Consider the following 12359-nt stretch of genomic DNA (forward strand, 5'->3'; position numbering starts at 1 on the left):
CACGTTGCTCGCAGGTGTGCGTGCTCACAGTTTGTGTGCTCACCTTTGGTTCCTTAGCAGACGAGGGGGTGCAGGGACCTTCCTTGGTGTGCTCCTGGCCTCCGGGGTCTGCTTAGCCAGTTCCCAGGGCATCTGCGTTCCCTTTTCCACGGGCCCCTGTTTCTCTCGTGCTGCGATTCCATTCCCTGTATCCACTGTCTTTCCATGTCTCACTCCTTGCTTTGGTAATGCGTCTGCAGTACGTCTCGAGGAAAGTGCACGAAACGGACACTGTTGGGGACCTTTGGCTCTAAAAAATGCCTTTTCTCACTGCTGATCTGTCAGGGAGTAGAATTCTAATTGAAGTCGTTCGTTCTGGCTACCCCTTGGCATGTGGAGTTCCTGAGCCGCAGTTGCAACCTACGCCAGGTCCTTTGGCAGTGCTGGATCCTTAACTCACTGTGCTGGGCTGGGGGATCGAACCTGTGTCCCAGTGCTCCAGAGACGCCACCAATCCTGTTGCACCACGTTTTAAGAACTTTTAAATTATTAGTCCACTGATTTCTAGTTTCCATTATTACTATTGAGGATAACTGGGCGTTTTTTTATAGGGCTTGCTTTTTTCTCTTTTTATAAGAAATGTCCTGTGTTTTGAAATTTCACTGTAATATGCCTTGAACACAGGAAGATTATGGCTGCCTGTTCTGGGAAATTTTATTCTCTCGTTTTGTTGTTTCTCTTTGCTTTCTCCCCCATTATTTTCTGTTTTTTTCCACTTGGACTTTGTATGTTGTTAGACTAACTTTCCCCTCACTCATCTTTTGTGTTTGTCCTTTTCTACTTACAATCTTGAGAGGTTTTCTCATTCCACCTTCTTACCTTTCTGTTGACCACTCCCCCCGCTCCCGTGCTCATTAAATTTTTGAAACTTCCAAGACATTGCTGGTTGTTTATTTTTTTAATAACTGTTTTTCTCTCTCTTGAGGGGAAATGGTATCTCATGTCAGGGATGATGATGTGTTTATTATGTGGAGTTTTTGGTTCTTTATCGTTTTACCTACATGTACATTGCTTCTTCTCAGAGTCTTTTTTCTTTTGGGTGAGTGAGTTTCCAGAATCCTCTTGTCTCCTGCGGGAGAGTAAGCCGTGGCCCTCCGTGGGGTTCTGGTCCTTCGTGATGCAGGCTTCCCCTTAATCCTTCCCCTTCCAGAACAGTGTCCCCTGCCCCACGTGCCTTGGGCCAGTTTGTACAGCCGCCGCCACCTCCTCTCTGTGTCCTGCCTGAGCGTATTTCCCACTGCGTCGGAAAGGGGGTACATCGAGTCAGGCTCTTCCCAGGAGATCTCAGCCGCTTCTCTTTAGCTCCCCCATTCCCGAGCCTTTCCGGGCTTTGGTGGCCTGCACTGACTTGTTTCGTGTTTGCCTCGTCTGTCGCTGTTGCACTAAGATTCGGATTGGATCTGCTGCTGTCTTTCTGTCCATGGAACCTTTGAGGGCGCTGATGCCGTCTCTGTGGTCACAGCTCGTCACAGTCTTCGAGGGTTTTATTGTTTCCTTGTTCCCTTTTACTGTTGTCTTAATAAGGTTTCAGAAGACATCTGAGGTCGGCGTGGGCAGTGTGACGTGCAGAGTTTGTGGGCTTTGCTCCTTTTCTGTTTGGAGCGCTCCCCTTTCTCACGCAGACCCCTCAGGCTTGAGCTCTGATGTGCTGACAGAAAGCACAGCCCTCGGGCGCCGTCACCGGAGCGACGTGCTGTCTGCTGCGCTGAGGAGGCCCCTGAGGGCCATGGTAGTGATTCATTAGACCTAGAATCCTTTTCTCCTTTTTATGGTCCTAGCTGTGGCACACGGACGTTCCCAGGCCTTGCCGCAGCCACAGCAACCCCAGCTCCTTAACCTGCTGAGCCACAGCGGGAACTCCAGTTCAGCTTCTTCGTCACCTTTGTCTCTCCCATACCTTAGCAGTAGTCATCTTTTTATTTCTTTATTTTATTTATTTAATTTATTTATTTATTTTTGTCTTTTTGCCATTTCTAGGGCCGCTCCTGCGGCATATGGAGGTTCCCAGGCTAGGGGTCGAATTGGAGCTGTTGCTGCCAGCCTACACCACAGCCACAGCAACGTGGGATCCGAGCCGCATCTGCAACCTACACCACAGCTCACGGCGCGACCTACACCACAGCTCACGGCAACGCCAAATCGTTAACCCACTGAGCAAGGCCAGGGATCGAACCCGCAACCTCATGGCTTCTAGTCGGATTCGCTAACCACTGCGCCACGACGGGAACTCCAGTAGTCATTTTTTTAAAAATTAGGTTTCTTGAAACATATCACTTATATCAAGTAAAATTCACCCTTTTGGGTGTCGAGTTGTGAGTTTTGAGGGCACATGTGCCCCGATGGACACCGTCGAGGTGCCGAAGGTCTCCATGGCCTCCAGAGCTGGCTGGTGCCCCTGGGTCATCAGCAGGCACACAGGCGTCTTAGTTCTCTTCCCTTCGTCCTCCCAGTCCTGATTCTGTGCTGATCGTGCTTAAAATTTTCGATAGGCAAGAAATAGGCTTATTAGGCTAGGACGCTTGTGAGAGATGCAAGCGGGCAGGCCAGGCAGCCTTGCCACGAACCTTTTTAACGACCTTGTTTGTAGACCAGTCCCGGGTTCCCAGCAAAAGTGAGCTTCTGGAAGGCACACAGTTCCTGTCGCACCCTTTCCTCAACACAGCCGCCTCCGCTCGGGTCGACCTTCAACGTGCATGGTTTTCTCCTCGAACAGGGACAGGGCTCGGAGGAGCAGGTCCCGCCTCCGGAGGCGCTCTCGGTCTCGGGGTGGTCGCAGACGCAGGAGCAGAAGCAAGGTGAAGGAAGACAAATTCAAAGGAAGCCTTTCCGAAGGAATGAAGGCTGAGCAGGAGTCTTCGTCTGATGATAAGTAAGAAGGGGACTGGCCCGTGTCTTCTGTTTTCCAACTTAGAGAGACACCGTTGGATGTGGAAATAATTTCCGTCTGAATATTTAAAGCAAGTCCATTCGTTTGGGCCTACATTTGAGTCCGTCTTCTGTGCATGTCTTGTGGGTTATGTGACAGGTCGTGTAGTCTGAGTTTGGAGGGTTCCGTTCGGCTGGGGTGGACGCTGGGCCCCTGTGTCACGAGCCGCCTTTGTTTTCATTAGGAACTGCAGGGTATTAGTCCTGTCTGTCTTAGTTAGCAGCTTTGGTGGTGAGATCGTTTTTTATACCAAGTTGGAATAGAGGAGTCAAACCAGAGCATCCACTGCCAGCCTGCACCACAGCGTCAGCAACACTGGATCCTTAACCCACTGAGCGAGGCCAGGGATCGAACCTGCAACCTCGTGGTTCCCAGTCATATTTGTTTCCGCTGCGCCACAGCAGGAACTCCCGACTTATTTTTAGAATGTATAATAAATGCCGTGGTTTTGGAGTCTTTGGGGGTATTTGAAATTAATCGTGTGTGTGATTTTTCTAAGCCTTGAAGACTTTGATGTAGAGGAGGAAGACGAAGAAGCCTTGATAGAACAGAGACGGCTCCAAAGGCAAGCCATTGTTCAGGTACGGGCAGGGCTTTGAGAAGGACTTGGAGGGTTTTGTGGATTGGGAGTTACGTGTAAGGGATTGTGGGGTTAAGACGTCGGAACCCGGAAGTTGACCGTTATCTGGCGCCTCCCTCTTCAGTGGGGCTCCTCTTAGCGGTAGATTCAGGGAGCTTCGGGGTTGGTGGGGGTGACACTGTGCTGCTGTTACAGAAATACCAGTACCTTGCCGAGGACAGCAACCTGTCCGTGCCGTCCGAGCCCAGCAGCCCCCAGAGCAGCCCGCGCACCCGGTCCCCTTCCCCAGACGACATCCTGGAGAGGGTCGCCGCCGACGTCAAGGAGTACGAACGGGAAAACGTGGACACGTTCGAGGCTTCCGTCAAAGCCAAGCACAACCTCATGACGGTTGAGCAGAGTAATGGTGCGTCAGGTAGCCTTTGGTTTCCCCCATGGTTTTCTCGGACGTTTTGGCTCTGCTGCTTCATTGTCCGGGGGTGGGGGAGAAAGAAGGGGGCTGGGAACGTTGCCCCTGCAGGGTGGCGTGGGAATGCGGTGCTGGCGGGGCCCAGGCAGTGTTCCCGATTAGTTCACGTAACCCAAGCAGTACACCCAGTCCCCACATGGTCAGTACCTCTTGTTTTGCTTGCTGGACTATTTTAACGGAAATCCCAGCCGTGATTTAATTTCATCTGTGAATACTTCAGTTTTGTATCTCTGTCAAGGACTTTTTATATTTCTTTTTTCTTTTTTTTTTGCCGCCCTGTGACATATGGGGTTCCTGGGTCAGGGATCCGATCTGAGCCCTAGCTGTGGCAGCACCAGATCCTTAACCCTCTGTGCTAGGCTGGGATCGAACCAGCGCACCAGAGACCCCATGCCACCGATGATGGTAGGAACTCCTAGATAAGGGCTTTTTTTTTTTTTTTTGGTCTTTTTTTTGTCTTTTTAGGGCCGCACCTGTGGCATATGGAGGGTTCCAGGCTAGGGTCGAATCAGAGCTGTAGCTGCCGGTCTACGCCACAGCAACGCCAGATCTGAGCCACATCGGCGATAGACAAGGGCTTTTTAAAAACATTACTTACACTTGATACCATGGGTAATTTTTAAATATCTAATGTCTGATTACAGTTGGTTTGAGTCAAAATCCAAATGAGGTACGTATTATATTAGGGTATCCATCTCTTGAGTCTTCTTGTAATAGATTTTCTCGCTGAGGTTTCTCTCCTGCAGTTTCCTCGGGCCCTGTGTCTTTTCTGTGTTGACTTTGTTCTGGCCACATTCTTACGTCCTTTACTTTCTCTGTTCTCTGTATCTCTTTTTCGTTCATTCTTTTCTTTGTCTTTTTGTCTTTTTTAGGGCTGCACCTGCAGCATATAGAAGTTCTCAGGGGAGTTCCCGTCGTGGTGCAGTGGTTAACGAATCCGACTAAGAACCATGAGGTTGCGGGTTCGGTCCCTGCCCTTGCTCAGTGGGTTAACGATCCGGCGTTGCCGTGAGCTGTGGTGTAGGTTGCAGACGCGGCTCGGATCCCGCGTTGCTGTGGCTCTGGCGTAGGCCGGTGGCTACAGCTCCGATTCGACCCCTAGCCTGGGAATCTCCATATGCCGCGGGAGCGGCCCAAGAAATAGCAACAACAACAACAACAAAAAGACAAAAAAAAAAAAAAAAAGAAGAAGAAGTTCTCAGGCCAGGTGGGGAATTGGAGCTGCAGCCGCCGGCCTATACCACAGCTCACAGCAATGCCAGATCCTTAACCCACTGAGCGGGGCCAGGGATGGAACCCGCGGCCTCATGGATGCTGGTCCGGTTCATTAACCACTGAGCCACATGGGAACACCTGTATTTCTTGAAAACTAGTAGCGTTAGAGACTTAAATAGATTTTGATTTCTTTTTTGGCAAAAACACTTGGTAGGTGGTCTTGTGGTGGCATGTGCTGTGTCCTTAGCCTGTTGGCCTTGAGATTGTATGTGAGAGTCAGTGCCCTGGCAGCCTTCAGAGGTGGCCAGCGAGACTTGGGTGGGTTTGGTGTCATCCTGTTCCTGCTGTGGGGTCCGTGGCGTCCTTTTTCTCTTTGAGGATGTGGGGAGGGTGCCAGAGCCCCTTTTCACTTGTTTCTGGTGCCTTTTTGACCCCCAGCCTTTGCAGTGTCTCACATGGCTGTTCTTTCTGGGTCCGGGGTTCACAAGCTTTCTGTCAAGTATCAGTTAGGAAGTACTTTCGGCTTTTCTCACTATTTTAGGCTGTCCATTCCTTCTCCTGAACTCTGCCCTGTGGTGCAGGGCAGCCCCACCAGCCTGGAGGATGAGCTGTGTCCCCACATTTCATGTTATGTGCACATGTCACAGAATCCTTACCATGTTTGTCCCCAGACCTTTAAAAAATGTAAAAATGGGCCATACAGAAACAAGCAAGGGGCCCAATTTGGCCCATGTACTCCTGGGCCTTTCTAGTGGACCTCAGCGGGGAAGGAGGCGCGCATACTGCTGGTTCTGATTTGAGGTTGTAGGGTTTTTATTAACTTCCTTGGTTTGTATTTCTGTCTCTTTTCCAGTAGAAAACCATGGTTCCCAAAAGACACGGTTACTTAGGTTTCATACCTGTAGTTAGCACTGTGGTTACCAGTATTAAGTGCACCAAATGCAGTTTCAAAATGTAATGGTTCTTTTTGTCCTTAGGATACATCCCAAGATTTGTCAAATCAGCAGATCTGCGTTTTTAAAGTTATTGAAATAATTCTTCTCTGTATGGGGTTATACTACCAGTTTAACACGTTTAGCTTTCTTTCTTAGCTTTCTTTCTTTCCTGCTTGCTTGCTTGCTTGCTTTCTCTCTCTCTCTCTCTCTCCCCCCCCCAAGGCCAGGGATTGAACCCACATCCTCCCAGAGACTCTGTCCCGTTCTTAATCCACTGAGCCACAACAGGAACCCTTTTATTCCCTTACTCTATTCCTATGGTATGTCTCATTTTATTTTTCAGAATATAGGCTGTAGGGGAGCCAACTAATGTTAACAGCTCAGTAGCACATAAAAAATTCTGACGGTTTACTTTTTGATTTTTAGGAATATTTGGTGTTTTAAAAAATTATTAGAACATCTTTTCACATGTGTGTGTGTTATTTCTCTATACATGCACACATGCACAAAAATCATTCTCTGCACACTCATCAGTACGAAGAGGTCTTCATTCCTTTTGGCAGCTGCATGCTGCTCTGGCGGAGCGAGTGTCCACAGGTAGCCTTCTCGTGGTGGATATTTGGCTGCAGATTGGAGCGTTCGGCAGAACAGCTTTTTTTCTCCTTGTTACTGTGTCTTTGGAATGGTTTCCTAGAAGTGGGATTGCTGAGTCTGAATGAATACATGGATACGTAATTTTGCTATGTATTTCCAAATTCCTTTCTATAAAGGTTATACAGTTTTGCCATCCCACAAGCAGTGTCTGAGTGCTTCTTGTTCAGGGCTTGTTAACAGAATATTGTCATACTTGGATTTTTAGCCAGTCTCATAGGAGAGAAGTGATGTTTCATTTCAACTGTGATTTGTGATTCCTTTGCTGTGAGGGTGGGGATGTGTTGATATGGGTAACAGCTATTACATTCTTTTCTTCTAGACTCTCCTTATATTTTTTCGCTCCATTTATCTGTTTTGTTGGCGGCACTGGAAACATGTAAATTCCCAGGCCAGGGATCAAACCCAAGCCACAGCAGTGATGACACTGGATCCTTAACCAACTGAGCCACCAGGGAACTCCCTTTTGCCCCATTTTTTGAATGGGGTTATTAAACTCGTTAGGAGAGTAATATATAAATCTGCATCTATAGTGGGAATATTAACCTCTTAGATTTAAGTTGCAATTTAGAAATGCAATTCTTTTAAAGAGGAATCTTCTTTTTCCTTGCTTGGTTTTGTTTGTCTTTTTAGGGCTGCACCATTGGCATGTGGAAGTTCCCAGGCTAGGGGTCAAATCGGAATTTCAGCTGCCACAGCAACAACAGATTCCAGATCCGAGCTGCATCGGTGACTTACCCTGCAGCTTACCTCTACGCAGGATCCTTAACCCACTGAGCAAGGCCAGGGATCCAACTCACGTTCTCACAAATACTAGTCAGTTTGGTTACCGCTGAGCCAGAGTGGGAACTCTGAGCTTTCATTTTAATACATAATCATTGCTTAGTTATTAGCATATTAATGTTAGGGAAGCTGATGATAGTAGGTCTTTTAACTTTCTGAAATGCGTTCTTTCAGTAGAAAGTAGATGCCTTTAAGATGGTATTATAAACTGCTTTTAAGTTGGTTGTTAACGAAAAACTAATGTGCAGGAAGAATAATGTTTGAATTGCTTTGTTTTCTGTTGACGTACTTGTGTTTTGTGTCTTTTCATTTCTCAAATATTAATGCTAATTTTCATTAAGGTTCATCTCAGAAGAAGCTCTTGGCACCTGATATGTTTACAGAATCTGATGATATGTTTGCTGCATATTTCGATGTAAGTAATTTAAAGTCAAAAAGGTTAACTGTTAAAGCATCTGTAACAAATAGATATTTGAGCAGTACGTACGTGTATAGCGGAAGAAGGATAAAGCAAATTAACACTTGGACAGTCTGGGCGAAGTCTCTCTGGAACCTCTACACTAGTTTTGTAGCTTTTCTCTAAGTCTGGAATTAGGTCAGATTTTAACATAAATACAGCAGAACAATTTGAGAGCTTCCTAAAAGTTACACACAAATGATGTAAGTGTAGTTATTTTGTTTTTAAAAAGTTTTTTGGGGCATTCCTGTCATGGCTCAGCGGAAACTCACCTGACTAGTATCCGTGAGAATGCAGGTTCAATCCCTGACCTTGCTCAGTGGGTTAAGGATCTGGCATTGCTGTGAGCTGTGGTGTAGGTCTCAGTGCGGCTCAGATCTGGCTTTGCTGTGGCTGTGGTGTAGCCTGGCAATTTCCATATGCTGCTGGTTCAGCCCTAAAAAGACCAAAAAAAAAAAAAAAACCCAGCTCTGTGGGCGTTCCCGTTGTGGCACAGTGGAGGTGAATCCAGCAGGTGTCCACGAGGATGCAGGTTCCATCCCTGGCCTCGCTGAGTGAGTTAAGGATCCAGCGTTGCCGTGAGCTGCAGTGTAGGTCACAGATGCATGTCCATTCTGTGGCTGTGGTGTGGGCCTGCAGCAGTAGCACCAGTTTGACCCCTAGCCTGGGATCTTCCTTGTGCTGTGGGTTTGGCCCTAAATAAATAAGTGAATGAATAAATAACATTTTTCTTGGATTTACAAACCTCGGGTGCGTGTTGTTAGGTGAGACGAGATGAAATCAGTGATTTCCAGGCCTGGAGTTCCCATCGCAGCTCAGTGGAAACAAATCTGACTTGGAACCATGAGGTTTTGGGTTCCATCCTTGGCTCATTCAATGGGTTAAGGATCCGACGTTGCCGAGAGCTGTGGTGTAGGTCACAGATGCAGCTCAGATCCCAAGTTACAGTGGCTGTGGTGTAGGCTGGCAGCTATAGCTCTGATTTGATTCCTATTCTGGGAACCTCCATGTGCCGAGGGTTGGGCCCTTAAAAAAGGCCAAAAAAAAATAATAATAATTCCAAGGCCCGGATCCGCTTTGGGCTTCTGTGTGGTTGGAAACCTAAGGACTTAGAGCCTAATATATTCATTGAAGAGTTGGGAATGTTATTATATAAGCAATGAGTTATGAAATTTTGGTCCCTTACAGCCATTTTGTCAGTGGTTTTTCTTTTTCTTTTTGGTGGGGGGGGGGCTGCACCTGTAATATATGGAAGTTGCCAAACCAGGGGTCAAACCGGAGCTATAGCTGCCTGCCTTGACCACAGCCACAGCCACACCAGATCCAAGCTGCATCTGCAGCCTGTGCCACAGCTCACAGCAACACCAGTTCCAGAGTGGGGCCAGGTCTTAAACCTGCATCCTCTTGGAGACTGGTTAGGTTCGTTTCCGCTGAACCACAATAGGAACTCCTGTATCAGTGGTTTTTCTTGAAAAAGTTTTAAAACATACTTAAAAGAATGAGACCATCTTAAATTTAGGAGAACACGATAAGTACGGGGGTTTTGGTAAAGGGCGTGGGGGGAGTAAGTGTTTAGCAGGGACATTTAAAATGGACTAGGATAGGCGGTAGTGCAGGGCCCTGGGCCGGCTCCCGGGAAGGGTACATTGCAGCAGGAACACCAGACAAAGGTGGGTCAGGAGAGGCTGAGGGATTGTGAGCCCGTTTAAGTATTGGGTGCCATCACTTGCCCCGAAGACCCTGGAGGATGTGCTGGGCACCGGGGAGAGAGGTGTGTAGTAAAGGCTTTCCACCCCCACACAGACTCACCCCGTGCAGCCAGGGACACTGGCCGCCTGGGTGGGAAGAGAAGCGGGCTGTGGCGGGGCAGCAGGAGCAATGTGAGCGTCTGTAGGAGACAGGTGGACGCCGAACTCCGTGCCCATTCGTAGTGCTCGTCTTCTTCCTGTTGGCAGCTTTAGAAAATCAGATCAGGTTTTACGCTCTAATTGTATTTTTGGAAGCTTTTGGAAAAAATCTTTTTTCCCCCCGAGTGTGGCAGTACCAGAGGCGGTGACAAGCATGTCTTAACTGCGTTGCATTTACGCAAGTCAGAGTTCAAGTTGACCTGATTTGGCCTAAAATGTTTTGATCAAATTTTAGCTGGCTTCACCCATTTTTTCTTTTAAAGCAAGTGCTTTAAATGTCTGCCTAATCGGGGGTCAATAGCTCATGTTGCTGCCTTCATTTCAGAGTGCGCGTCTTCGGGCTGCTGGCATTGGAAAAGATTTCAAAGAGAATCCCAATCTCAGGGACAACTGGACTGATGCCGAAGGCTATTACCGTAAGTCCGCAGTTCTGAGGCGTTTATACATGTCCCAGTAGCATAATGAGGCCTTCACACCTGGGAGAGCTCTCCGTGCCATCACTTCAAGTGTGGCACACCTGGCACCTGCGTGAACACACCTTGGTTCTAGTAAGCAGCCTGGAAGCATCGTAGATGGAAGTGAGGTTGGACTTGATGTGCACCTGAAATCTGTGCAGAGGCGCTTTAGCTGTGAGCTCATCCTCGAGAGAAGGGTGCTTGTCTTGAGCTGAAACCTAGAAGATGGCGCACGAGGAACTTGGGGGGTGCCAGGCAGCCGGTGTTTGTCGCGCAGGCTGTGGCTGAAGCACACGTCTTCCCTGCTGGAGTCAGGGTCGTCAGCGGAAGCGGCCTGTGATGGTTGGAAGCTGAGGCTTCTGGAACAGGTGGACTCTCCGTGGTGTCCGGGAAGCCAGGCGCACGGTGGAGACGGACGGACACGCGTCTTTGAAGTGGCTGCACTGCTTGCTGCCCTTTGATGTGTCGTGTGCCTCTCCTAGTTTTGTTCAGCGCTGTTGGCTGTGGCCGGAACTCCCATTTTTCCGTTGCCCTCCTCAGGTGTGAACATAGGCGAGGTCCTGGATAAGCGCTACAACGTGTACGGCTACACGGGTCAGGGCGTGTTCAGTAACGTGGTGCGTGCCAGGGACAACGCGAGGGCCAACCAGGAGGTGGCCGTGAAGATCATCCGGAACAACGAGCTCATGTAAGTCCGGGGGCGGCACGAGCCTTCGCAGCCCAGCCCTTGACCCGTGAGCCTGTGCGCAAGGGGCGGGCCTCGGTCCGGGCGGCAGGCGCTGCGCTCAGAGGGCTGCAGGGCGGCTCTTTGGACGGGGTGTTTGACTGACACTCCGTGTCATGGGACCTGGAGGCGGCGGGTTCGCAGCTCCCTGCGTTTCGGCACCGACTGTGCACTGAGGCCACCTGGGTGCCGCCTCCCACTGGTCTGGGGGCGTCCCTGCTGTGAACCGTCACCCGCAGGACCAGAGGTGAGAAAGCAGGTGGCACTGATGGGCTGTCCCTGAGCGTGTGGTGGCCTGTGAAAGGTAAAACGGATTTCTCACGTGGTTCTGGGAATTACCTGCATCTTTCGTCTGTTCCCTTTTCTCCTTATTAACAAGGAGGTAACTGCCCTGCCTGTGTGCCTTAAGGCCTGCCTGGTCCCTTGCTCCGAGCTGGCCAGAGAGTCAGCTTACCATTGGTTTGAAATCACTAGAAAGAAGTGTTTCGATTTATGCTGAAGTCTTAGGCTTCCCTGCTTAGAAAGTTAATTCCGTTTAGTGGAAACGCCCAATTTCTGTGTCGTAGACACCAACTTTAAAATATAGCCTGTTGACACATTGTAACTGGAATTTCAGAGGATAGTACAGCAAGCCATTTGGAGCGAAAGAAAAGGCGCCAGATCGATTTCCCTTGGGGCAGAGCGGGTTTGTTCCTCAGCGTTTGGATAATTAATTATTTTGGAAATTAATTCCATGGAAACACTGGTTGGTTAAGTGTAAAGTATCCTGTGACTGTTGGAGTCTTGTCACTCCTTAGCAGATTGGTTAGTAGTGCCTGCAGTACACCAGGCTGCACCTAGCAAAGATGGGCTGTGAAGTTATCCTAAATTCTTGATGTCATCACTTTTGACCTAAATTTCCTTTTCATTTCAGGCAAAAGACTGGCTTAAAAGAATTAGAATTCTTGAAAAAACTTAACGACGCCGATCCTGATGACAAATTTCACTGTTTGCGACTCTTCAGACACTTTTATCACAAGCAGCATCTCTGTCTTGTGTTTGAGCCTCTGAGGTACAGTGTCAGAACCTGTACATCTGTCTACACTGAAGATTTAGCGGCTTCATCTCGCCCAGCCTCAGTTTAGATAACTGTGTGGTACATTTTCCGGGAATTGGGTTTGGTTTTCCTAGTGGCTCTGGTTTTTGCTTTTAGCTATTGGTGTTTACCGTGTTTATTGG

General features: G+C 48.6%; 1 protein-coding gene across 31 annotated transcripts in view; it reads left to right on the plus strand.

Annotated features, from left to right (window-relative positions):
- Positions 1-12359, plus strand: part of PRPF4B (pre-mRNA processing factor 4B) — a 34588-nt gene that overhangs the window by 11226 nt on the left and 11003 nt on the right. For 17 of the 31 annotated variants that reach the window (XR_002346257.1, XR_002346256.1, XR_002346262.1 and 14 more), the window contains exons 4-10: positions 2753-2908; positions 3465-3546; positions 3741-3960; positions 7940-8013; positions 10288-10378; positions 10958-11105; positions 12055-12192. Coding sequence is in view for 2 of the 31 variants with exons in the window: in XM_021100124.1 (XP_020955783.1) it covers positions 2753-2908; positions 3465-3546; positions 3741-3960; positions 7940-8013; positions 10288-10378; positions 10958-11105; positions 12055-12192 (909 nt within the window). In the remaining 29 variants the exon portion in view is untranslated. The remainder of the gene's footprint in view (positions 1-2752; positions 2909-3464; positions 3547-3740; positions 3961-7939; positions 8014-10287; positions 10379-10957; positions 11106-12054; positions 12193-12359) is intronic. The other 14 variants (XR_002346247.1, XR_002346258.1, XR_002346259.1 and 11 more) reach the window with 1 other exon arrangement.

This window comes from Sus scrofa, chromosome 7 (assembly GCF_000003025.6).
Source record: "Sus scrofa isolate TJ Tabasco breed Duroc chromosome 7, Sscrofa11.1, whole genome shotgun sequence".
In the NCBI taxonomy this organism is placed as follows: domain Eukaryota; kingdom Metazoa; phylum Chordata; class Mammalia; order Artiodactyla; family Suidae; genus Sus; species Sus scrofa.